The sequence below is a fragment of the Cherax quadricarinatus genome, chromosome 91, assembly GCF_038502225.1.
Source record: "Cherax quadricarinatus isolate ZL_2023a chromosome 91, ASM3850222v1, whole genome shotgun sequence".
NCBI classification, from domain to species: Eukaryota; Metazoa; Arthropoda; class Malacostraca; order Decapoda; family Parastacidae; genus Cherax; species Cherax quadricarinatus.
The window spans coordinates 8,977,406-9,002,965 of record NC_091382.1 but is presented as its reverse complement, the minus strand read 5'-3'; the positions used below and the strand labels follow the sequence as shown (position 1 = coordinate 9,002,965).

Below are 25,560 nucleotides of genomic sequence, written 5' to 3'. Positions count from 1 at the left end.
TGATGAAACACAAAGTGGAATAAAGCCATCATGTCCACTTGGGAACAATGCCAGTGAACTGGACTGCTTTGAGTTATTCTTCGATGAACCCCTGATGGACAACTTTGTCAGGGAAACAAACACATACTGTGATTACACCATGGCAAATACAATTCTCTCACCAAAATCACAGCTACACAAGTAGAAGGAGACAACTGTGGCAGAGATGTACCTGTTTTTTTGCCACAATAATGCTTATGCCACATGTGTATAAGCACACTGTCACCACATACTGGGCAACAGAACGCCTGATTTCAACTCCAGGTTTTAGTGACATTATAGGTGTCAATCGTTTCCTGATACTGTTACGTATGTTACACTTTTCAGACAAAACCAGGCCTGACAGAAGCGACAGGTTATATAAGATAAGAAATGTGTTTATGTAGCTGAAACAAAAGTGCTGCATGTATTTTTATCCCTTCAGGAAGCTTGTTATTGATGAGTCCTTGATTTTATTCAAAGGAAGACTCTCATTCAAGCAATATATACCAAGCAAGAGGAAGCGCTTTGGTATAAAGCTATTTGTACTGTGTGATTGCAGAAGTGGTCTAGTTTTGGATATCATTGTGTACACGTGCAGTAATACTTTGAGAGATACCATGAAGTTATTGGGTATCTCTGGTGATGTGGTTCGAACAATGATGGAACCATATCTTGGTAAGGGGCATATGTTATTTACTGATAACTGGTACACAAGCCCCTTACTCAGTGATTTCTTGCGAGTGAACTTGACAGACGTGTGTGGCACAGTGCGTGGTAATCGTAAACATATGCCAAGGTTCGACGCTGGCACTCGCAGAGGTGAGGTGCAAGCCTTTGCTGCCAATGACATCATGGCATTTCGGTGGCATGACAAACGTGATGTCACATTATTGACATCAGTTCACCGAAACGAAATGGTACACAGTGGCAGGCACAACAGAGAGACCAATGAACCCATTCTAAAGCCTGCAGCTGTCATGGACTACAACCTCAATATGCGCTTAGTGGACAAATGTGACATGCAGATTGGGTTTGCAGACTGTGTACGCAAGAGTTATAAGTGGTATATAAAACTTTTTTTCCATCTTGTTGATATCTCTATGCTGAATGCTTATAACATATACACGTTGAAGACCAACAAAACACCAAAATATGGTGAATTTTGCTTGTCAGTAATCAGACAAATAATTGCAAAGTACCAAGGAGCAACACCTGCAATAGACCAGCGCCCACGAAATTACCAACACACGTCATCTCGTTTCAGGCCCCATGCAACTGCCTCCTACTACTGCCAAGAAAAATGCTCAGAAGAGGTGTTATGTATGTACACATACCACAAAATGCCCACAAACATGCAGAGACACTCGTTTTATGTGTGAGGAGTGTCAAGTGCCCCTCTGCATATACCCATGTTTCGAAGAGTTCCACAAGCTGCAGCAGTTCTAGGAACGTGTTTAGTGACTGTACATATGTATATATATTATCGAACAATAGTAATAAACATTGTTTTGTATTGTTTGTGTAAACAAAGTGTATACACAAACTAATAGTGATAAAGTTTGTTCTGTTATTGTGTTGTAAACAATGAGTGTATATTTGAAGAATGCACCTTACATTGGTCTCACAGGCCACATAAGTTACCTGCAACACAAAAATATTGAAAAATGCAAGAAACTTTTGAATTAGAGTAAATAAAAGAATACCGGGTGGGCGGCAGTTGCCGCTGTTGCTGTACGCACGTCACTTTCTGCAAACTTTGCGGCTCTATATCTCGGTAAGTACTGATGGCAAAAAATTTTTTTAGGCTTAAAACACTCAGAAAATTTTTCCTAACATTTTCATAAGAAAAAATAATTTTTTTTTTTTTCGAATATTTGGCGACATAGAATGACAGTTTCAGAGAGGGGCCTGAAACAGTCAAAGGGTTAATTAACTTTACAGGGCATGTCTAGAAAAGTGTGTAATTCCAAACGTCTTTATTACGGGTTGATAGGAATAACTCATTGTAAGCTAAATGAGCCCATGTAAATACAGTATACATAATTCATTGTTTTTCTGTAGGTATGTGCTTTTCTTTGATGTGAGGGACTTGAGTGTATCCCTAAAGGTGTGCATCAAGCAGTGCCCAGATGTTACACTCCACACACTTCAAGATATTCATGATTTTTACAACCGTACGGGATCAAAACTTTGCAGGTAGGTGATGTTCTGCTAGTTACAGAGCGCAACTTGTATGTCTAAAATGCTCAGCATAACTTAGGGCTTTATATAAATTAAAATACCTCTCACCTGATTTTGTATGTCGTATTCTTATGGAAATGAAAATTTCAATTTAAATTTTAATTTGATAGCTGTCTTGCTGGATTATATTTCAAAGGAAAGCAACTGATTGTCTCTACTTTTATATGCTCTAAACTCTTGCTGCTGTGTGTCAACATTCTCTTCAGTAATCTCCAGCAATTGAAAAAAATATTTAAATGTAGACATAGGCTGTGTAAGTTGTACCGTGTACAGTGGAACCTCGGTACTCGAACCTAATTCATTCCAGAGTGCTGATCTGTTTGAGTATTGAACAAATTCTTCCCAACCAATTTTCTTTTTGGTTGTCTGTTATCATTAATCTTCGTAGGCCCCATGGTGACTTATTTATACAAATAATACAAAACACACCAAAAAATATGAAGAAACACGAAATAATTTACAGTGATGGTCTGGCATTTCGTGATTGTTTGGTCAAGTACCGAGCTTTGTTCAGGTAAGGAACTGTTTGTGTACCGAGGTTCCAGTGTACTTATAGAAATAAAGATTATTATTATTATGATTATTAAATCCAGAGACTGAACCATAGGCTTAAAAACTACTCATAGATCTATTTTTTATTATATGGGATCATATTCTAATCACAAAGGGAGGGCAGTTAGATTGTCTTGTCACCAGACATCATCTAACCAAAAAAAAAAATAATTTTAGTTAATGCCTTGTTGTCCTGCAGATTATTACAGGTCTTGTCATTGGCATATGTATAATTAATGCTCCTTTCCTTTTATTTTATTGTATAATCATGATTTTTAACTTTGAATACACACACTAGTTGTTTTTCATGCATTTTATTCATTGCTTAATATATTCTACATTAAAGTTTAAATTTTCTTTTCTCACATGCTAATCAACATTATCTGATTTAGTGTAAGTATATTAAATAATTTATTTATATTTTGTACATATTATAGTCGTAAGAGAAATTATATAGTTAGTGAGGAAGTTTGAAAGTAATTGTGTAAGAGGGGCATTGCTTTATGCAATAAATTTGTTCTGCATAGCAAAATAAAGATAAATGGAAAGTAAAGGAGAGATTGGAGAACTAGTTGGAGCAAGGTACTGTATAATGCCCCCTTGACATATTGATGTGTATACGTACATGTTTACATGAACCTGATTCGCTGCTGCTGGAGTAATATATCCTTCATATGTTGTCATAGTCTCAATTCTTCTGTATAAAAAACTTTCATTTCTTTTTCGGGTCACCCTGCCTCAAACCATGGTCATTATGATTTCTTGAGTCACTCTGCCTCGGTGGGATTATTATTATTATTATAATCAAGGGTAGGTAGGTTGGTAGACAGCAACCACCCAGGGAAGTACTACTGTCCTGCCAGATGACTGTGAAACAGAAACCTGTAACTGTTTTGCATGATGGTAGGATTGCTGGTTTCTTTTTCTGTCTCATAAACACGCTAGATAACAGGGATATCTTGCTACTCCTACTTACACTTTGGTCACACTTCACAGACACGCACATGCATATATATATACATACACAGGGCCGGATTACCGCATAGGCAAACGAGGCATTTCCCTAGGGCCCCGCGCATTTGGGGGCCCCGGTCCAAGGGGTTCAGGGGCTCATCCAAGACTGCGCACATGGTGCAAGTGCAAAGGGATCCCTACCTAAAAAGTTTAAGTGTTTGGAGAGTAAAATTGATTTTTAAAAATTAATCAAAACAAAAATAAATAATGAAATAAAATAAAATAAAAATAAATAAACCTAACCATAGATGGCAACACTCAACACGCCTTTGTTTACATCAGAACAGCTGTGTTTTCCCGCTAATGGGTGAGTATGGGAGATTCTTCTCCAATTTTCTGTAGTAATTACACGTTATCTAGACTTGTACTGTGACAAATTAACTGAAGTGTTGTTGATAGACATTGATGTGTATGGATAAATGTTTGTTTTCACCTCTAAATGTTAAGGGAGGTACCTGATAGGGTTACTTGACCAGTAAAGACGCATTTTTGGTAAAAATACTATAAAGAAAAACCTAAAAACGCAAACTGACTTCCGTTTGTAGGTTTTAAAAGCACTTTGTCCTGTCTTTAAGTCTTTATCATTTCAATAACAGATCTCAATTGATTGATGTTCTACATCACTTCCGTCGCATATACTTAGTTTTCAAGTTGCGACGGAAGTGATGTAGAACATCAGTTAATTTACTACATATTTCCCCAGAAACACATAAGCCACATCAGAAAATCGTTGGTTGGGTGAAACTGAAAATTGTCCCTGCATTCTTTAATTCTCATGTCCTTATCTATGGTGGTAGGCCATATATCATGCAAAACATAATGATTAGTTTAGTTATGAAAATGGTAATATAAATACCATTGTGCATTGTCCTTGGACTCAGTATGATTTCTGTTTAAGTAAATTGGAGATCAAGGAGGATGAATTAGTAAAATATTCGTAGCCCAAATCACTAACCTAATCTATGGTAAAAGTTCTGTATATGACTCCTTTCTGGTAATGTTTTGAATTTTTAGATGCGCAGCCAGAGGAAAGGGGGCTACAAGGGCCATATCCACCCAATTGACAGAAAAAAAAAAATTTAATAATTTAAAAATTAATAATAATTGATAATGAAAAATTTGTATTTGCATGATTACAGACAGTGATACATCCTCATTATGGCATCTCGTGAACGTGATGTTGGACGTTCTTATGCGATTGGGTCACAGAAAAGAAAGAAGAAAATTCAAGAAGAAGAACAGAAAAAGAAATATGTAGGAAGCTGCAGAAAGATCACAGACATGCTCACGAAAACAGTTTCTGATGTTACCAGTACAGTTGAATCTGCAGATACGTCAGATCATACAGGAAGCCCTCCCTCCATTATTTCTCAGCCAGCATCTACTTCTTCTGTGTCTCCTCTCAATGTCTCAACGGACATTTCATCCACAGGATTTGTCTTAAAAGATCCTGCCTCATGGCCAAATGTAATCCCAGATTCTCTACGTAATGCTTTCATTGCAGAAAACTTCAGTCAAACTCTGAACATTGACTTTAGGAAATCATCAAGGATTTATAATGATGGAAGTTGTCGTTGTTTAAAGTAATCTATGTTTTATAGGAAGCTTGCAAATTCAGAAACTGTGAAAAGATCATGGATGTATACTCTGAAAGCTCAGGAAAAGTGTACTGTTCAGCATGCAAGCTATTTTCTACCAAAGAAAATACCTTCACACAGGGGTTCAATGACTGGAAAAATTCCAAGCGTTTCGAGGAACGTGAAAACAGCACCACTCACAGGAGCTGCATTTTAGCCAGTGTATTTCGTGCACAGAAAAAAGGCTTATTGGATTCTCATTTGGAAAATCAAACTGAAAAAGAGCGCACTTATTGGAGAAAAGTTCTAGAAAGAGTTGTTGCTGTTGTAAAATTCTTAGCTCTAAGAGGACTTGCTTTCCGTGGAGAAAATGAGGTTTTTGGTTCAGAAAACAACGGCAATTTCCTAGGGATCATGGAACTGTTAGCACAATTCGATCCATTCTTAGCAAATCATGTGTCACGCCTTGGGAATGCAGGAAGAGGCACTGTATCTTACATGTCATCTACTATATGCAATGAATTTATTGAACTGATGACTAAGAAGGTCCTCAATAACATCATAGCAGCTGTGAAAACTGCAAAATACTTTGCAATAAGTGTAGATTCAACACCAGATATTTCACATACAGATCAATTGACATTCATTGTTCGCTTTGTCAACTCTAGTGGTAAGCCTGTAGAGTGCTTTATAAAATTCATTCCTCTTTCAGGCCATGATGGAGAAACAGTGATGAATGTAGTACTGGATACTCTGCTTGAACATGATCTCTCTATTATGGATTGCCGTGGCCAGAGCTATGACAATGCAAGTAACATGTCGGGTAAATATAATGGATTGCAAGCCCGTATCAAGCAAATCAACCCACTTGCTGAATATGTGCCCTGCTCAGCACATTCTCTTAATCTTGTTGGGTCATGTGCTGCGGAGTGTTGTGTTGCTGCAGTTTCATTTTTTGGACTTTTACAAGCACTCTTTAATTTTTTCTCTGCTTCAACGCATCGGTGGAGTATACTCAAGTCAACCATTCATTGAGATGTCATCGAATCATTATCAACAACAAGGTGGTCAGCGCAGCATGATGCAACACATGCTTTGAAAGACAGCTTTGCTGAAATACGTTCTGTTTTGATCCAAATAGCACAGGATGAAGACCAGACAGCAACTACAAGAAGCGAAGCAGCCAGCTTAGCATCAAAATTGGAAGATTTTGAATTGGCCTTACTCTGTGTGCTTTGGGACTGTATACTGGAACGGTTAAATGCCACGAACAAGACACCTCAGAAAATTGAAATTGAAATGGCTACTTGTGCTAACCTCTATGCAGGCTTAGTGGAATTTGTAAGCTCACTTCGCAGTGATGAAGCTTTTGAAATGTTTGAAGAGAAAGCTAAACTGCTGGTGAAAGACTACAGTTACCGGGCTGATCGTCAGCGGTCAAGGAAGAGGAAACGCAATTTTGAAGACCCAGACAATGAAATTGTGTTGCTACCAAGGCAGAAATGTAAGACAGCTACATACTTCGTCATTCTGGATTCACTGATTACAGAATTGGTGAAAAGAAAAGAAATCTACCAGAATCTCAATGACAAGTTTGGATTTCTGTTCAAAATTACTACTATGCCAGATGCAGAATTGAGAGAAGCTGCATTAAAGTTGCAACAACACCTTTCAGCAGATGTTCAGGACACATTTGTTGAAGAAATAGTTCATTTTTCTGGGTATATGAATCAGATTAAAGCTCCACCTGAAAAATGTGCACCCTCAGCTGCTTTGAAACATTTAAGAAATGCAGGTATCTCAGAAACCTTCCCTAATGTTGACATAGTGTATCACCTTTACCTAACACTTCCAGCTACTAACTGTGAAGGAGAACGTTCATTTTCTGTTTTGAAAAGAGTGAAAAACCAGCTCCGTTCAGCAATGACCCAAGACAAATTGTGTAACCTAGCCTTGTTGACCATTGAGTCTGATCTAACAAGAAATATTGATTTTCAGAATATAATTGATGATTTTGCCAATATGAAATCCAGAAAAAAGTTTATTTAAGAAGTGCCTGTGAATATAAACAATTCTTTACTTTCTTGAGTTTATATGATTTGATAGTCTTATGCATGATGCAATGATAACAATAATGGTCAGTGATTTATAAAGGGAATAATAGTGCTGTAGTGGTTATGCTGAATATAATAGGTACATGATGTCACTACTTTAATAGCCTAATCTAGTAATACTATGCTGTCTTGAGTTTATTCTCTTTAAAATGCATGATTTAACAAGATAGTTATAATGGCTGTTGGTAAATGGTTTTGGTTGTCTTGATGTACTTTCCCTATTAAAATTAATCTGAATAGCCAGAATGTATTTAATTAGACCTTAAACAAGCTCACGCCGACCCCCCCTTCACCCCAAGCTGGAAGGGGTCGCTTCGCTTACCCGTAACTCAAAGGGGCCCTGCCAATCTGAATAGCCTAGGGCCCGGAGACTTCTTAATCCGGCCCTGTACATACATCTAGGTTTTTCTCCTTTTTCTAAATAGCTCTTGTTCTTCTTTATTTCTTCTATTGTCCATGGGGAAGTGGAAAAGAATCTTTCCTCCGTAAGCCATGCGTGTTGTATGAGGCGACTAAAATGCCGGGAGCAATGGGCTAGTAACCCCTTCTCCTGTAGACATTTACTAAAAAAGAGAAGAAGAAAAACTTTATAAAACTGGGATACTTGAATGTGCGTGGATGTAGTGCAGATGACAAGAAACAGATGATTGCTGATGTTATGAATGAAAAGAAGTTGGATGTCCTGGCCCTAAGCGAACTAAAGCTGAGGGGGGTAGGGGAGTTTCGGTGGGGGGAAATAAATGGGATTAAATCTGGAGTATCTGAGAGAGTTAGAGCAAAGGAAGGGGTAGCAGTAATGTTGAAGGATCAGTTATGGAAGGAGAAAAGAGAATATGAATGTGTAAATTCAAGAATTATGTGGATTAAAGTAAAGGTTGGATGCGAAAAGTGGGTCATATTAAGCGTGTATGCACCTGGAGAAGAGAGGAATGCAGAGGAGAGAGAGAGATTTTGGGAGATGTTAAGTGAATGTCTAGGAGCCTTTGAAACAAGTGAGAGAGTAATTGTGGTAGGGGACCTGAATGCTAAAGTAGGAGAAACTTTTAGAGAGGGTGTGGTAGGTAAGTTTGGCATACCAGGTGTAAATGATAATGGGAACCATTTGATTGAACTTTGTATAGAAAGGGGTTTAGTTATAGGTAATACATATTTTAAGAAAACGAGGATAAATAAGTATACAAGATATGATGTAGGGCGAAATGACAGTAGTTTGTTGGATTATGTATTGGTAGATAAAAGACTGTTGAGTAGACTTCAGGATGTACATGTTTATAGAGGGGCCACAGATATATCAGATCACTTTCTAGTTGTAGCTACACTGAGAGTAAAAGGTGGATGGGACACAAGGAGAATAGAAGCATCAGGGAAGAGAGAGGTGAAGGTTTATAAATTAAAAGAGGAGGCAGTTAGGGTAAGATATAAACAGCTGTTGGAGGATAGATGGGCTAATGAGAGCATAGGCAGTGGGGTCGAAGAGGTATGGGGTAGGTATAAAAATGTAGTGTTAGAGTGTTCAGCAGAAGTTTGTGGTTACAGGGAAGTGGGTGCGGGAGGGAAGAGGAGCGATTGGTGGAATGATGATGTGAAGAGAGTAGTAAGGGAGAAAAAGTTAGCATATGAGAAGTTTTTACAAAGTAGAAGTGATGCAAGGAGGGAAGAGTATATGGAGAAAAAGAGAGGTTAAGAGAGTGGTGAAGCAATGTAAAAAGAGAGCAGATGAGAGAGTGGGTGAGATGTTATCAACAAATTTTGTTGAAAATAAGAAAAAGTTTTGGAGTGAGATTAACAAGTTAAGGAAGCCTAGAGAACAAATGGATTTGTCAGTTAAAAATAGGAGAGGAGAGTTAGAAGTATTGGGAAGATGGAGGGAATATTTTGAGGAATTGTTAAATGTTGATGAAGATAGGGAAGCTGTGATTTCGTGTATAGGGCAAGGAGGAATAACATCTTGTAGGAGTGAGGAAGAGCCAGTTGTGAGTGTGGGGGAAGTTCGTGAGGCAGTAGGTAAAATGAAAGGGGGTAAGGCAGCCGGGATTGATGGGATAAAGATAGAAATGTTAAAAGCAGGTGGGGATATAGTTTTGGAGTGGTTTGTGCAATTATTTAATAAATGTATGGAAGAGGGTAAGGTACCTAGGGACTGGCAGAGAGCATGCATAGTTCCTTTGTATAAAGGCAAAGGGGACAAAAGAGAGTGCAAAAATTATAGGGGGATAAGTCTGTTGAGTATACCTGGTAAAGTGTATGGTAGAGTTATTATTGAAAGAATTAAGAGTAAGACGGAGAATAGGATAGCAGATGAACAAGGAGGCTTTAGGAAAGGTAGGGGGTGTGTGGACCAGGTGTTTACAGTGAAACATATAAGTGAACAGTATTTAGATAAGGCTAAAGAGGTCTTTGTGGCATTTATGGATTTGGAAAAGGCGTATGACAGGGTGGATAGGGGGGCAATGTGGCAGATGTTGCAGGTGTATGGTGTAGGAGGTAGGTTATTGAAAGCAGTGAAGAGTTTTTACGAGGATAGTGAGGCTCAAGTTAGAGTATGTAGGAAAGAGGGAAATTATTTCCCAGTAAAAGTAGGCCTTAGACAAGGATGTGTGATGTCACCGTGGTTGTTTAATATATTTATAGATGGGGTTGTAAGAGAAGTAAATGCGAGGGTCTTGGCAAGAGGCGTGGAGTTAAAAGATAAAGAATCACACATAAAGTGGGAGTTGTCACAGTTGCTCTTTGCTGATGACACTGTGCTCTTGGGAGATTCTGAAGAGAAGTTGCAGAGATTGGTGGATGAATTTGGTAGGGTGTGCAAAAGAAGAAAATTAAAAGTGAATACAGGAAAGAGTAAGGTTATGAGGATAACAAAAAGATTAGGTAATGAAAGATTGGATATCAGATTGGAGGGAGAGAGTATGGAGGAGGTGAATGTATTCAGATATTTGGGAGTGGACGTGTCAGCGGATGGGTCTATGAAAGATGAGGTGAATCATAGAATTGTTGAGGGGAAAAGGGTGAGTGGTGCACTTAGGAGTCTGTGGAGACAAAGAACTTTGTCCTTGGAGGCAAAGAGGGGAATGTATGAGAGTATAGTTTTACCAACACTCTTATATGGGTGTGAAGCATGAGTGATGAATGTTGCAGCAAGGAGAAGGCTGGAGGCAGTGGAGATGTCATGTCTGAGGGCAATGTGTGGTGTGAATATAATGCAGAGAATTCGTAGTTTGGAAGTTAGGAGGAGGTGCGGGATTACCAAAACTGTTGTCCAGAGGGCTGAGGAAGGGTTGTTGAGGTGGTTCGGACATGTAGAGAGAATGGAGCGAAACAGAGTGACTTCAAGAGTGTATCAGTCTGTAGTGGAAGGAAAGCGGGGTAGGGGTTGGCCTAGGAAAGGTTGGAGGGAGGGGGTAAAGGAGGTTTTGTGTGCTAGGGGCTTGGACTTCCAGCAGGCGTACGTGAGCGTGTTTGATAGGAGTGAATGGAGATGAATGGTTTTTAATGCTTGACGTGCTGTTGGAGTGTGAGCAAAGTAACATTTATGAAGGGGTTCAGGGAAACCGGCAGGCCGGACTTGAGTCCTGGAGATGGGAAGTACAGTGCCTGCACTCTGAAGGAGGGGTGTTAATGTTGCAGTTTAAAAACTGTAGTGTAAAGCACCCTTCTGGCAAGACAGTGATGGAGTGAATGATGGTGAAAGTTTTTCTTTTTCGGGCCACCCTGCCTTGGTGGGAATCGGCCAGTGTGATAAAAAAAAAAAAAATATAATCAAGGGGGAAGCGCTAAACCAGGAGGATTATACAGCGCCTGGGGGGGATGTGGAAGGCATTCCGGCTTAATTTGGGGAACTGGAGCACAGATCCAATTCCCTAAATCAAGAGCCCCTCACCAACATCAAGGAACCTTCCTTGAGGGGTGCCTTGGTGGGAGGCGGTCAGTGTGTTCAAGTAAATTAGCGATTCTTTTACTACCTATTTGTTGTGTACTATTGCACTAATAATTGTTCTGGATTATCAATAATGTTAAATAATGGAGTGTAATAGAAAAAAAGTCTATTCCGTGGCTGGAACAATTCGCATATACTGTAACTCACACTGCAGAGGAGACTTCAGATGACACCTTTCTCCATCCTAGGTCATTATTAAGGTGTAACCTGATATGGTAGTGGTGAAGTATGGACTGAAACTCATCTAATACTTCTCCAAAGTGAGTCCTTGAGGTGGGAAGTACAATGCCTGCATCCTGAAGGAGGAGTAAGGTTATTGCAATTCACAGGGCCATCTGAACTGTCATGCCAGCACATTTATGACAGGACAGTGATGGGATGGATGATGGTGAATGTGTTTCCTCTGTTTTGGGTGACCATGCTTCAATGGGAGATGGTTGGTGTGTTAAACCAATACTGTATTAAGACATGTATTTTAAATCAGCATTTAATTTATATCTCATTAGAGGTTAAGACATTTTTTACATTAAGAAAAAATATGGTTAGAAACTATTGATATGCATTTTTAACTCAGGTGTGTTTAAATTCTTTCAGATATGACTATAACATATATGATGAAGATGTCAGTTGGGTTGAATCCTCTAACAACCCACCACTGAATGCAAGCTTACTGCTTGCTAAGTGCCCCACTCTACCAGTCTTTCAAAGGTAAGTCTATTTTCAGTTTTGTGAAAAGAGAGATGTTTACAATTTTTTTTTAAATACACTGGTCGTCTCCCACCTAGGTAGGGTGACCTGTTGATAAAGAAGCACTTTCACCATCATTCACTCTATCACTGTCTCACTAGAGGTGTTCAGTCACTATAGTTCAGATGCCCTTCCAAACTGCAAATATCTCCACCCCTCCTTCAGAGTGCAGGTACTCTAATTTTCACCTTCAGGACTCGAGTCCAGCTAACCAGTTTTCCTGAATACCTTCACAGAATGTTACCATATTCACACTACAGCAGCTCATCAAGTCCTAAAAACCATTTGTCTCCAGTCCTATCTTAACACGCTCACACATGACACTGCTGGATGTCCAAGCCCCTTGCACACGAAACCTCCTTTACTCTGTCTTTTCCTAGGGCAGTCTTTATCCCGCCTTCCCTCCACTACAGATTTATACACCCTCCAAGTCATCCCAACCTCTGCAACTTCTCTTCAGAATCTTCCAAAAACACAGTGTCATTGGCAAATAGCAGTGACAACTCTGCTATTTGCCAATGCAGTACCATAGCATTCATTTCTTTTACAACCTCATCTATAAATATATTAGCAACCATGGTGACATCACACATCCCTGCCTAAGGTTTACTTTTACTTGAAAATAATCTTCTCTCCTATATACACTAACATGAGGTACATTATCCTCATAAAAACTCTTAACTGCTCTCAGTAAACTACCACCTATTCTATACACTTGCAACATCTGCCACATTGTTTCCTTATCCACCCTATCATATGCCTATTCTAAATCCATGAATGCAACAAAAACTTCCTTATCTTGATCGATATATTGTTCACTTATATGCTTCAATGTAAACACTTGGTCTGCACATCCTCTACCCTTCCTAAAACCTAGAAATATCAGGTGGAAATTGAGAGCATCTCTACCTTGGGACTTCTGATATTGCATTACTGTATTTTTTTCATTGGTTACTTTGTTCATTAAAGAACACGAAAATTCATTTCAGACACTCACTTATTCGAATGCCCTGACATGCTTACTTTCTCCACCCTCTTCTCTGAAGATTCTGCCTTTGTTGCAGGTTCTCTCTTTGATTTCTTCACTGATGCTAGTTTGCTATATCAACTGTGACATTCATCTTTTCAGCCAGTGTTTTGTCCTCATCACCATCTTTCCTTTCCTCCCAACCACAATTTTTTTCTTTTGTCCCCACTGCCATTTAGTTGTAGACATTTATAATTTACCATATTTTAACCAACATAATTGTAATTCCTATTGGTAGTAGGTTGGTAGACAGCAACCACCCAGGGAGGTACTACCGTCCTGCCAAGTAAGTGTAAAACGAAAGCCTGTAATTGTATTACATGATGGTAGGGTTGCTGGTGTCCTTTTTTCTGTTTCATAAACATGCAAGATTTCAGGTACGTCTTGCTACTTCTACTTACACCTAAGTCACACTGCACATACATATACAAGCATATATATACATACCCCTCTGGGTTTTCTTCTATTTTCTTTCTAGTTCTTTTTCTTGTCTATTTTCTCTTATCTCCATGGGGAAGTGGAACAGAATTCTTCCTCCGTAAACCATGTGTGTCGTAAGAGGCGACTAAAATGCCGGGAGCAAGGGGCTAGTAACCCCTTCTCCTGTATATATTACTAAATTTAAAAGGCGAAACTTTCGTTTTTCCTTTTGGGCCACCCCACCTCAGTGGGATATGGCTGGCGCGTTGAAGGAAAGAAGAAAGAATTGTAATTCCTTTCTGTCAGAATGCTCCATTTTCTTATTAAATCTTATATTACCTTTATGATATACTGCATTCTTCCAAATTTTTTGGTTTACATTGGACCACCACTTTTTAGATGTATTGGCCATCACTTGTTAGATATATTGGACACCACTTACATAGCTTGTACTCCTTGTAGCATTTGTGATTGTAGCTTCTTCATTCAGTAGTAATTAGGAGGAAAATGGGGGAAATCACTTGTCTTGCTGTCATTGCAGACAAACTGTTCGCAGCTTAATGCTTTTATTTTTCTCTCTCTCACTTTGTATATTTTTGCAGTGTGCAACTTTTCTTTTGTCTATTTTCCCATTTCTATCAGTAGTTGGCCAAGGCAATGATTGCAGAGGAGTCTTTAATGGTACAACACTTCACCATAAATTGGCTGTATCAAGTAAAGCCAATTTGTGTTGAAACTTACCGGTAAAAACTCCTGTGCGATCAGTGTCTTACTCGCCTTATTGTCAGTGCTTTGCCATTTCTCTAGAATCTACCAGTAGTTCCCTATCTGCAACATAAATTCCCTCTTCTCCACTGGGAAGTGGAGAAGGATCCTTCCTCTGTAAGCCATGCATATTGTAAGAGGCAACTTGAATGCCAGGAGCTAGAGGCCAGTAACCCCTTCTGTATTTATTACTAAATTTAAAAAGAAAAACTTTTTTTTTTTTTAGGTCACCCTGCTTTGGTGGGATACAGCAGGTTCATTGAAAAAAAGAAAAACTTCATTCTTTTTCGGGTCACCCATCTTCAGTGGGAGACCGCTGCTGTGTTAAAAAAAAAAAAAATCCCTCATGTGATTAATGTCTTATTTTGGCAGTACTTTTAATCTAGATTTCAGTGATACTTTCACACTAGCTTACATGCTCTTCGGCCTAATACAAATATTAAACAAGCTGGCACTTGCAAATAATCATTGCTAGTTTCAATTTATTTATTAGAAATTTTTGAGTATGCAGTCATTAAAGAGAATCTTTTGCTGTTTTTATCACAAAGGCAATTCCCAACATGGCAGGGTGACCCAAAGAAAGAAACTCATTCACCACTCATTCAGAGATGTCTTGTAAGAAGTGTGGACATTACAGTTTGAATGACCCTCCGAGCTGTAACATTCCCACCCCTCAGAGTTCAGGCATATTTTGTTGCTGGAATGAAAGTTATGAGTAACCATGAATATTTTCCTCCAGCAATCCTGTACTCAGCTGTTGTGTGTCATTTAGTTGTGAGTAACCTTGTAACCATGAAGATTTTCTTCTAGTAATCCTGTATTCAACCATTGTGTCATTTGGTTGTGAATAACCTTGTACCCATGAAGATTTTCTTCCAGCAATCCTGTACTCAACTATCTGTGTCATTTGGTTGTGAATAACCTTGTAACCGTGAATATTTTCTTCAGCAATCCTGTACTCAACCGGTGTGTACCATTAAAAGGTGAAGGACCAAAAGGGGTCTTGTATAACCTTTATGGTTATCTCAACACCATGGATATCCTGGAGCAAGTGTTAGCAGACTTGTATGCTTCATGGCGCCTCATTCTCATCTTTATGTTTATTACTTTAGGTAAGAGTCAGAGGAAAAACTTTTTATTTTATTGCCTTTTAGGTATTGGGATATACTATAATGATGTGTAAACTGTAGTAGGTGAGCAGTGAGAAAAAGGTAATGCGAATGTAAAATTCGACTGCATTAGATCCATAATTAATGCAGTACAGTAGTTTCCTTTAAAATCATTATGTAGAATAATAGTGCACAATATCCTAGTGGATGTGATCAGGGAGATAATGAAACTGAAAAGTAAGTCAACTTTCACCTGCAAACTCCATATTTTTATTTTTTTTTATTAACATCGGCCATTTCCCACCAAGGCAGGGGTGACCCGGTACTCCATACAGTACCAATAATCTCTGAGGTTGCTTTCCCTGGATACTAATATTGCATTTTATAAAATGAGAGGACTTATTTGTCATGTAATCATGCTCAAATTGTTTTGAATTGCATTGTACTACAGTTACTCAGTAGGACTTCAAACTTTTGGGTTGTTTCCCAACATAGATGAAAATATTTCAGGTGTTCTTTAGCTCAGTTGCTTGCGCATTCATTTCACACATCGAGGTCCATGGTTCAGTCCCTTGCTGTCCATCTTCACTTAGCAGTAAATAGCTATCTGGGTGATAGCTGACTGGTGTGGGTCGCATCCTGAGGACAGAATTAATCTATTTGCCCAAAATGCTCTGCATTACATGGGGTTTTCTGTATAGTATGTCATTGATGTCAGCTATGGTCTGTATATGTTATACATGTACTTGTAGAAATAAAGATTATTATTATTTTATACTATATTTAGAAGCAATGATAACACCTGTATTTCACCCTGTAGATTAATATTGTGGGCATCTGTTAGATTTTGGAAAGGTTCATGCTCATCCCATAGGTGTCTAACTTACCATGACTTTAAACAATGTCATGTTGATAGAACGTTTTGTCATCATGTGGTATGGCCCTACAAGTATAAATGAATGGGAGTGTAATGCTAAAACCACAGTTTGTTCATGTCGGACAAAAAAAATAGTCATCCCTGCAAAAGAAAAAAACATCATAGTAAAGTGGCTGGAACAATTCATCAAAACTTTCACTTAGGAGAGGTATCTCTCTTAAGTGCGGGATTTTGGCAAAAAGTCCCAACAAATTTAAGCAAGGAAATGGGGGGGTTACATCACTCACGGTCCTGCAAAACTAGAAGCCATGAATAATGCCACAGTAAGCGTGCAAAAAGTTTTGTTTTAGATTTGGATTCATTTTGTGTTTCAGAATCCATATACAGTATAGGTGCAATATAGCACTCTAGTCTGTTAACCCTTTGAGGGTCGACAGGCCCTCTCCGAAACTTGTTCTCAGGGTCAGCCAAATTTAAAAAAAAAAAAAAAATATTTTTTCTTATGAAAAGATAAAGAATCTTTTCCCGATCACAAGGACACCAAAAGTTTGAAATTTGATGGAAAACTTACGGAATTATGCTCTCGCAAAGTTAGCGGTCTCGGTGATGTTTACGCATCGGCGATTTTGCCCACTTTGAGCCCCATTTTCGGCCAATTCCACTGTACTAGTCGACAAAAAACATGAATATTTCGCTAGAACTCCATTTTTTCTATTGAATGGGTGCAAGAAACCACCCATTTATGAAATTCAACTATCCAGTACAGTGGTCAGAATTTAGCAATTTTGCCAATTTCACACAAATTTCAAAAGATGCCAATTTCCGAATAGGGTCTAGAATAAACAAGAAAGACATTCCTGGCACTAAAATGACATTTCCTCTGGTCATTAGTCACGTCTCAAGGCCCCTCTTATATTCTTTTGCTTTCCACTTTGAATTTTTATTCTCACAAAAAATATAAGATTTACTGTTATGCAGACTACTGCATTAGTGTAAAAAATGGTATAAATATTATTGGCGCACTTGTGAAAGAATATTAGACTCACCAGTTGACGTGTATTGCACGCTTGGCACAATTTGTTTACTTTTGAAATTTGGTAAAAATCGAACATTTGTGCTACTTTGAGCTCAATTTCAAGGTATCCTTCATTGTAAAACCAGTCAAAATCATCTCAATTTCTGTAATATGTCTTCCATTCTATAAAATGAGACCAAGAAAACTAGAATACAACAATAAATACCATACGAAAATACAGTGCAAAGTCGCTGTTTTATTCCAAAAAAATGGTCAAAGTTTTTTTTTTCTCATTATGCACTGTGTGCTGCAGGATTTTTTTTAGACTGTGCACACTGACCACATAGATCCATTCTTTCATATGAAGGCCTACCAGCTTTCTCCCACTAGATTTGAGGGCGCTAGAATTTAGGCGTACTAGTACGTCAAAAAACCTGGGTCGTAAGCCGTACTAGTACGTCCGAAACCCTCAAAGGGTTAAATGTTGACATTCATGAGAAATAATGACCATGATAAAAAAAAAAGATTACAATGTAGGAAAGCCATTGTGCCACAAAAAAAAAGGATAATTGCATGGATTTGCTGATTTCCCATCTAGTAAAAACATTGGATAATTGAAGCCTACAAATAAGGAAGTTGATGAGTTTGGAAGTACAACTACCTTATCTTTTTTTTTTTGTTTTTTTCAACAAACTGGCCATATCCCACCAAGGCAGGGTTGCCCGAAAAGAAAAACAAAAGTTTTTCTTTTTAAATTTAGTAATTTATACAGGAGAAGTGTTACTAGCCCCTTGCTCCCTGCATTTAGCCGCCTCTTACAACACGCATGGCTTAAGGAGGAAGAATTCTGTTCCACTTTCCCATGGAGATAAGAGGAAATAAACAAGAACAAGCACTAGAAAGAAAATAGAAGAAAACCCAGAGGGGTGTGTGTGTATATATATATATGCTTGTATACATGTATGTGTAGTGTGACCTAAGTGTAAGAAGTAGCAAGACGTGCCTGAAATCTTGCATGTTTATGAGACAGAAAAAAGACACCAGCAATCCTACCATCATGTAAAACAATTACAGGTTTCTGTTTTACACTCACTTGGCAGGACAGTAGTACCTCCCTGGGCAGTTGCTGTCTACCAACCTACTTCCTATAACTACCTTATCTATTGTAATGATTTTGTTCCTTCTACCTTTTGTAGTTTTCAGATTTCTCATACAAGGGTAACTTAGTTGAAAGCTTTTGCTTTGGAATCCAAGTACATTAGATGCAACTTATGGTACCCATCCTTCTTTTTTTTTTTTTTTTTTTTTTTTCTTAGTTTTTGTGACTTTTTTTTGTCTGTATTGGATAAACATACAAAAATTAAAGCCAGCATTGTCAGCTCTCATATAAAGGGCCTCTACATAGTGCAGTATTTTGTAAATGTCGTTGGAAAAGTGTATTCAGAATTGAATAGCATTTGGAAAGGCCTTCATAGCACATAGTAGAGAATTTTGCACGCATGTTTTCAGTCACATTTGCAAAAAATCATACTATATAGAGGAGAAGAGAGCATGCTGTTTACATTTTAGGATGTAGATAGTTATCTGGTGGCATCCTGTTTATCTCTGGATGAGCCATCTCTTTACTTTCTGGCATGTCTTAAAGAGAGTCTGTTTTTCAGTATATGTAACAGGAAGGCCAGTTATACAATCATGCTTGATAAGAAGGATTAAAATCAGAACTTGAATGAAGAATTGTAGAAACTATGATGTTTTAACAAAATATGAAGGCAATCAAATTGATGCCAAGAAAGCTATTGCTTTTTGGCCAGGATATGGCAGTCACTGGCAGTGATGTAATAGGATGATGCATTTTCTCTCTCTCTTTCATTCTCTCTCTTTCTCATTCTCTCTCTTTCTCTCTCATTCTCTCTCCCTTTCTCATTCTCTTTTTCCTCCCCTCACCCGTGTCCATTGGAAATATATTTTACCAATAATTTTTTTGGTAAATAACATCATTGTTATTACTATTATTTTTATTACAGTATAGCATCAGGAATCCGGAATGCTTGGGAGCAAGCCATGCCTGGACTACTAATCATTCCGGACCACTGATAATCACCACTGCCTGCCACAGGTGTTGGAGTAATAGCTGTGCATGATCTTTGCATCACTATTTTATGCACTTGGTTCACTTTCATCATACTTCATTTATAGGCATATACATGTACATTACAGGGCTCTGCACTCTTTTGTTAGAGATAGCTTCAGAGCTGTGTTTAGTCTTATGTGTCTGGTATCATTTGCTTGGTCGTATGTATCTGGTCTCGTGTCTGGTTGAACCGGCTCTCAGTGGACGATTATTGTTATTATTAATAAGAAGTTTATTTCAGCATGATAAATGATTGTACAAAGGAGTATGACAATTGGGTGTGTATGCCGAAAGCCCATTTATATGCAGAGCATTTCGGGCAAACTTAAGACTAACTTAAGATTAATAAGGCAGTAACATGTGGTCACTTAGGTGATTGTAATTTTAAATTTAGGAGTTTACAATGAATATAAGAGAATTGAATATTCTATTAGTTCATGCTATATGGCTTTAATAAGTTAAATAGAGAGGAATGGCAGTTTTGATTATTAACCTAAAGCTGACACAATGGATTGATTAATGTTTGAGTGGATTACAGATATTGAGAGTGAATATATATTGATTATAATGTTTTACACTCAAAACTAAGTGCTAAACCCACAAGGGTCATACAGCACTGCATTCGGTAGGAAAAATTCTCAAAACCAGTCACATTTGTGTTGCACAAGTACAGGTTTTTCATGTGTATTACATTTATCCTGCATATGACTGGTTTTGTGGGTTATACCTTTGCAGCCCAGCCAGAGCCAGGGCTTCTTATTGATTGCCTGGTCAATCAGGCTGTTATAGCTAGGAGCCTGCAGCTCTAAACTGCCATCACAACCTGGCTTATCAGGAATAGGCAAGAGATCAAAGATCAGTTTAATCTTGAAAACCCTGTCTGTTCCAGCAATAGTTCTTATTTCTGCTGGTGGCAGGTTCAAGGGATCTTGAACCACAGATGTTGATAAAGTGTTCACTAATTGTACCCATGATGCTCCTTGTTTTTTTTTTTTTTTAATTTATTTTACCCTTTCTTGTATCTTTACCTCTTAAGCAATAATTGAGTGGAGATTGAGGACCTGACCTGTAGCATGTTAAAATTGCGCTGATTACAATGAAGTATTGCAGGATGATGAAATGGTTTATTATTTTTATAATTCCTTTAAACTAGAGTTAGTTAAGTACATTGTTTACAAAAGTAGTGAATGATATTTGATGTATGGTAGAAGGACACTTATTGCAGGAGAAGCATTCTTTTTTAGACAACATTTTGCCAGTGAAGTAATGTAAACTGCTGTCTTCTTCCACTTATGATTTTTTCAACTTTTGGCTTTTAGTATTTGATGTATAGAGCTACATCATTGAATTTGGGATATAAGGTTAGTAGTTAATTGGCTTAAGCCTATTGACACATGAGGGTCATTAAACTTGCATGTCACTTGTTTACTACCAGCCAAGAATACTTTAATCCCAAATTTGGGTCTTTTGGGACTAAAGTAAATTCTCAAATGTATAATTACTGACCAGGAAACTGGTTAGCTAGACTTGAGTCCAGGAGGTAGGAAGTACAATGCCTGGACTTTAAAGGAGGGGTTTGGGATATTGGCTATTTAGAGGGACATCTAAACTGTTGTATCTGAGCGCTTCTGCAAGGGCAGTGATTATGTATGAATGATGGTGAAAGTGTTGAATGATGTAAGTTTTTTTCTTTCTTTTTGGATTTTTTCTTTCTTTCTTTTTGTTTTTCTTTCTTTTTGGGTCACCCTGCCTTGGTAGGAAACACCCAATGTGTTAAAAAAAAAAAAAAAAATACCTCCACATGTGCATGCCCTGGTGCTCTCAGTGCACACATACCATGAGAAGGATACTCATCACAATGTATACAGTTGGGATATAGTATAGATAAAATATAGTTTTATGAAGTGGCAAGTGAAAAATATCAGAATTTTATATAATTTTTATGATTTTTTAACTCAGCATTTTGGGTGAATGTATTTTCCAGATTTTTTTTTACTTCATAATTGGCACAAATTTTATTTTTTGTCTCTCTCATTTTCTTAAGTTTTATTTTAGAGAATGGTAACTGGGATATATTGCGAACAAGCCAATTCAGCCCTATGAAAATCTTTACCAAGGAAATGTAAGCTATCTGTATCCACATAAAATAAACATGCACACTGATATGTACTCATATATCAGTGCATTTATGGATTTGGAAAAGGCGTATGACAGGGTGGATAGGGGGGCAATGTGGCAGATGTTGCAAGTGTATGGTGTAGGAGGTAGGTTACTGAAAGCAGTGAAGAGTTTTTACGAGGATAGTGAGGCTCAAGTTAGAGTATGTAGGAAAGAGGGAATTTTTTTCCCAGTAAAAGTAGGCCTTAGACAAGGATGTGTGATGTCACCGTGGTTGTTTAATATATTTATAGATGGGGTTGTAAGAGAAGTAAATGCAAGGGTCTTGGCAAGAGGCGTGGAGTTAAAAGATAAAGAATCACACACAAAGTGGGAGTTGTCACAGCTGCTCTTTGCTGATGACACTGTGCTCTTGGGAGATTCTGAAGAGAAGTTGCAGAGATTGGTGGATGAATTTGGTAGGGTGTGCAAAAGAAGAAAATTAAAGGTGAATACAGGAAAGAGTAAGGTTATGAGGATAACAAAAAGATTAGGTGATGAAAGATTGAATATCAGATTGGAGGGAGAGAGTATGGAGGAGGTGAACGTATTCAGATATTTGGGAGTGGACGTGTCAGCGGATGGGTCTATGAAAGATGAGGTGAATCATAGAATTGATGAGGGAAAAAGAGTGAGGGGTGCACTTAGGAGTCTGTGGAGACAAAGAACTTTGTCCTTGGAGGCAAAGAGGGGAATGTATGAGAGTATAGTTTTACCAACGCTCTTATATGGGTGTGAAGCGTGGGTGATGAATGTTGCAGCGAGGAGAAGGCTGGAGGCAGTGGAGATGTCATGTCTGAGGGCAATGTGTGGTGTGAATATAATGCAGAGAATTCGTAGTTTGGAAGTTAGGAGGAGGTGCGGGATTACCAAAACTGTTGTCCAGAGGGCTGAGGAAGGGTTGTTGAGGTGGTTCGGACATGTAGAGAGAATGGAGCGAAACAGAATGACTTCAAGAGTGTATCAGTCTGTAGTGGAAGGAAGGCGGGGTAGGGGTCGGCCTAGGAAGGGTTGGAGGGAGGGGGTAAAGGAGGTTTTGTGTGCGAGGGGCTTGGACTTCCAGCAGGCATGCATGAGCGTGTTTGATAGGAGTGAATGGAGACAAATGGTTTTTAATACTTGACGTGCTGTTGGAGTGTGAGCAAAGTAACATTTATGAAGGGATTCAGGGAAACCGGCAGGCCGGACTTGAGTCCTGGAGATGGGAAGTACAGTGCCTGCACTCTGAAGGAGGGGTGTTAATGTTGCAGTTTAAAAACTGTAGTGTAAAGCACCCTTCTGGCAAGACAGTGATGGAGTGAATGATGGTGAAAGTTTTTCTTTTTCGGGCCACCCTGCCTTGGTGGGAATCGGCCGGTGTGATAATAAAAAAAAATAATATATAATATCAGTGCATTTAGTAAAAGCTGACAGAGATAAAATATTATTCTGTATGATTCATCATTGGAGAGTGGAGAAGAATCCTTCCTCCATAAGCCATGTGTGTTATAAGAGGCAGCAAAAATGCCAGCGCAAGAGGCTAGTAACCCCTTCTCCTGTATATATCACTAAAGTTAAAAAGAGACACTTTCATTTTTCTTTTGGGGCTACCCTGCTTCAGTGGGGTACGTCCAGTTTGTTGAAAGAAGAAGAATCATAACTAAACTGATGATCTGTTGGAGTGTGAGCAGAGTAATATTTTGTGAAGGGATTCAGGGAAACCGGTTAGCTGGACTTGAGTCCTCAAGGTGGGAAGTACAGTGCATGCACTTTAAAGGAGGGGTTTGGGATATTGGCTGTTTGTATCTGAGTGCCTCTGCAAAGACAGTGATTATGTATGAATGATGGTAAAAGTTGTTGAATGATAAAAATTTTTCTATGTTTTGGGTTTTTCTTTCTTTTTGGGTCACACTGCCTTAGTGGGAAACAGCCATGTTAAAAAAGAAATTATGATTCAACGTAAAGTAAATCATAGGTAGTCCTACTTATTGGAAAAGTGAGTCTGTGTTTGTAATTCATTAATTGGTCCCACAGTGCCCGTATTGTAAAAGTGGAATGTCATAGGTTAGAACATTGTAAGTCATAATGTCATAAGTCAGCATATTGTTTAGATGTTGTCATGCCCTTGGCACATTAGAGTAGAAATTGTAAAATACGTTTTGTTCATTGAAGGTTAGTTTCTTTATAATTTCTGAAGATACCCTCGTTGTTCCTAAAACATGAATAATAATCACACTATCTTTCCTTTGTCCTAACAGGCTTGTCATGTGCTACGATGCTGTGCTTGCATTTATTGGCTGGGATTGTATCGTATGCTGTCATGATAGCTGTGTCAGTGGCCTCAGTTGGTAAGTCCAAAGTCTTTCTGTAAGTTACATGTTCTGTGCATAAGTGACTTATGTAGTTTACTGAAAATGAGTTTCTGTATGTTTATCATTCTCATCTTTAATTAACTTTTTTAACACTTTAGTTGTTTCCCACCATTGTGTGGTGATCCGACGAAACACGTTGATCATTACACATACTTTGTCTTGCCAGAAGTGCACAAACATCACAGTTACAATGACCCTGTGAGTTGCTACGTGCTAACCAATCTTCAGAGTACGTATTAAAAATTACGATGGGGAGGGGGATCATACAATATGTCAGAAAATAATTTCTTTCAAAAACTAATTTCACCCATTCAATAATAATTTAGGAACCTATAATTCTTGAATACATTGTTCATGCTGCTTGCTTAAGAATTCTTAGTCTCTCCAAATCCAAAAATTTAAGAGAACATGAACTGTGAAGATGTGTAGGAAAAGTACAGTCAAAATAATTCATCAGCTGGAAGTTAAAATATATATTTGTACCAGTTGTTTTCACTTGATATAGTTCTTTAATCATCTTAGGACACTAAAAAATATTCTTTGTTATTAACCCTTTGAGGGTTTCGGCCGTACTAGTACGTCTTACGCGCAGGGGTTTTTGACGTACTAGTACGCATAAATTCTAGCGCCGTCAAATCTCTCGGGAAAAGGCTGGTAGGCCTCCTTATGAAACAATGGGTCTATGTGGTCAGTGTGCATGGTATAAAAAAAATCCTGCAGCACACAGTGCATAATGAGAAAAAAAAAACTTTGACCGTTTTTTTGGCATAAAACAGCAACTTTGCACTGTATTTTCGTATGGTATTTATTGTTGTATTCTAGTTTTCTTGGTCTCATTTTATAGAATGGAAGGCATATCACAGAAATTGAGATGATTTTGACTGGTTTTACAATGAAAAGTACCTTGAAATTGAGCTCAAAGTAGCAGAAATGTTCGATTTTTACCAAAGTTCAAAAGTAAACAAATCATGCCAAGCGTCCAATACATGTCAACTGGTGAGTCTAACATTCTTTTGCAAGTGCGCCAATATGATTTATACCATTTTTTACACTAATGCAGTAATCTGCATAACAGTAAATCTTCTATTTTTCGTGAGAATAAAAATTCAAAGTGGAAAGCAAAAGAATGTAAGAGGGGCCTTGAGACGTGACTAATGAACAGAGGAAATGTCATTTTATTGCCAGGAATGTATTTCTTGTTTGTTCTGGACCCTATTCGGAAATTGGCATTTTTTGAAATTTGTGTGAAATTGGCAAAATTGCTAAATTCTGACCACTGTATTGGATAGTTGAAAATGGTAAATTGGTGGTTTCTTGCACTCATTCAATAGAAAAAATGTAGTTCTAGCGAAATATTCATGTTTTTTGTCGACTAGTACAGTGGAATTGGCCGAAAATGGGGCTCAAAGTGGGCAAAATCGCCGATGCGTAAACATCGCCGAGACCGCTAACTTCGCGAGAGCATAATTCCGTAAGTTTTCCATCAAATCTCATAATTTTGGTGT

At 38.2% G+C, this 25,560-nt stretch overlaps 1 protein-coding gene across 1 annotated transcript in view; it reads left to right on the top strand.

The window, feature by feature from the left end:
* The window catches only part of Ctl1 (choline transporter-like protein 1), a 90,633-nt gene that overhangs the window by 5,341 nt on the left and 59,732 nt on the right, over positions 1-25,560 (top strand). Inside the window, exons 4-7 of the mRNA XM_070104373.1 lie at positions 2,083-2,217; positions 12,051-12,164; positions 15,364-15,527; positions 23,942-24,031. Coding sequence (XP_069960474.1) covers positions 2,083-2,217; positions 12,051-12,164; positions 15,364-15,527; positions 23,942-24,031 — 503 coding nt within the window. The remainder of the gene's footprint in view (positions 1-2,082; positions 2,218-12,050; positions 12,165-15,363; positions 15,528-23,941; positions 24,032-25,560) is intronic.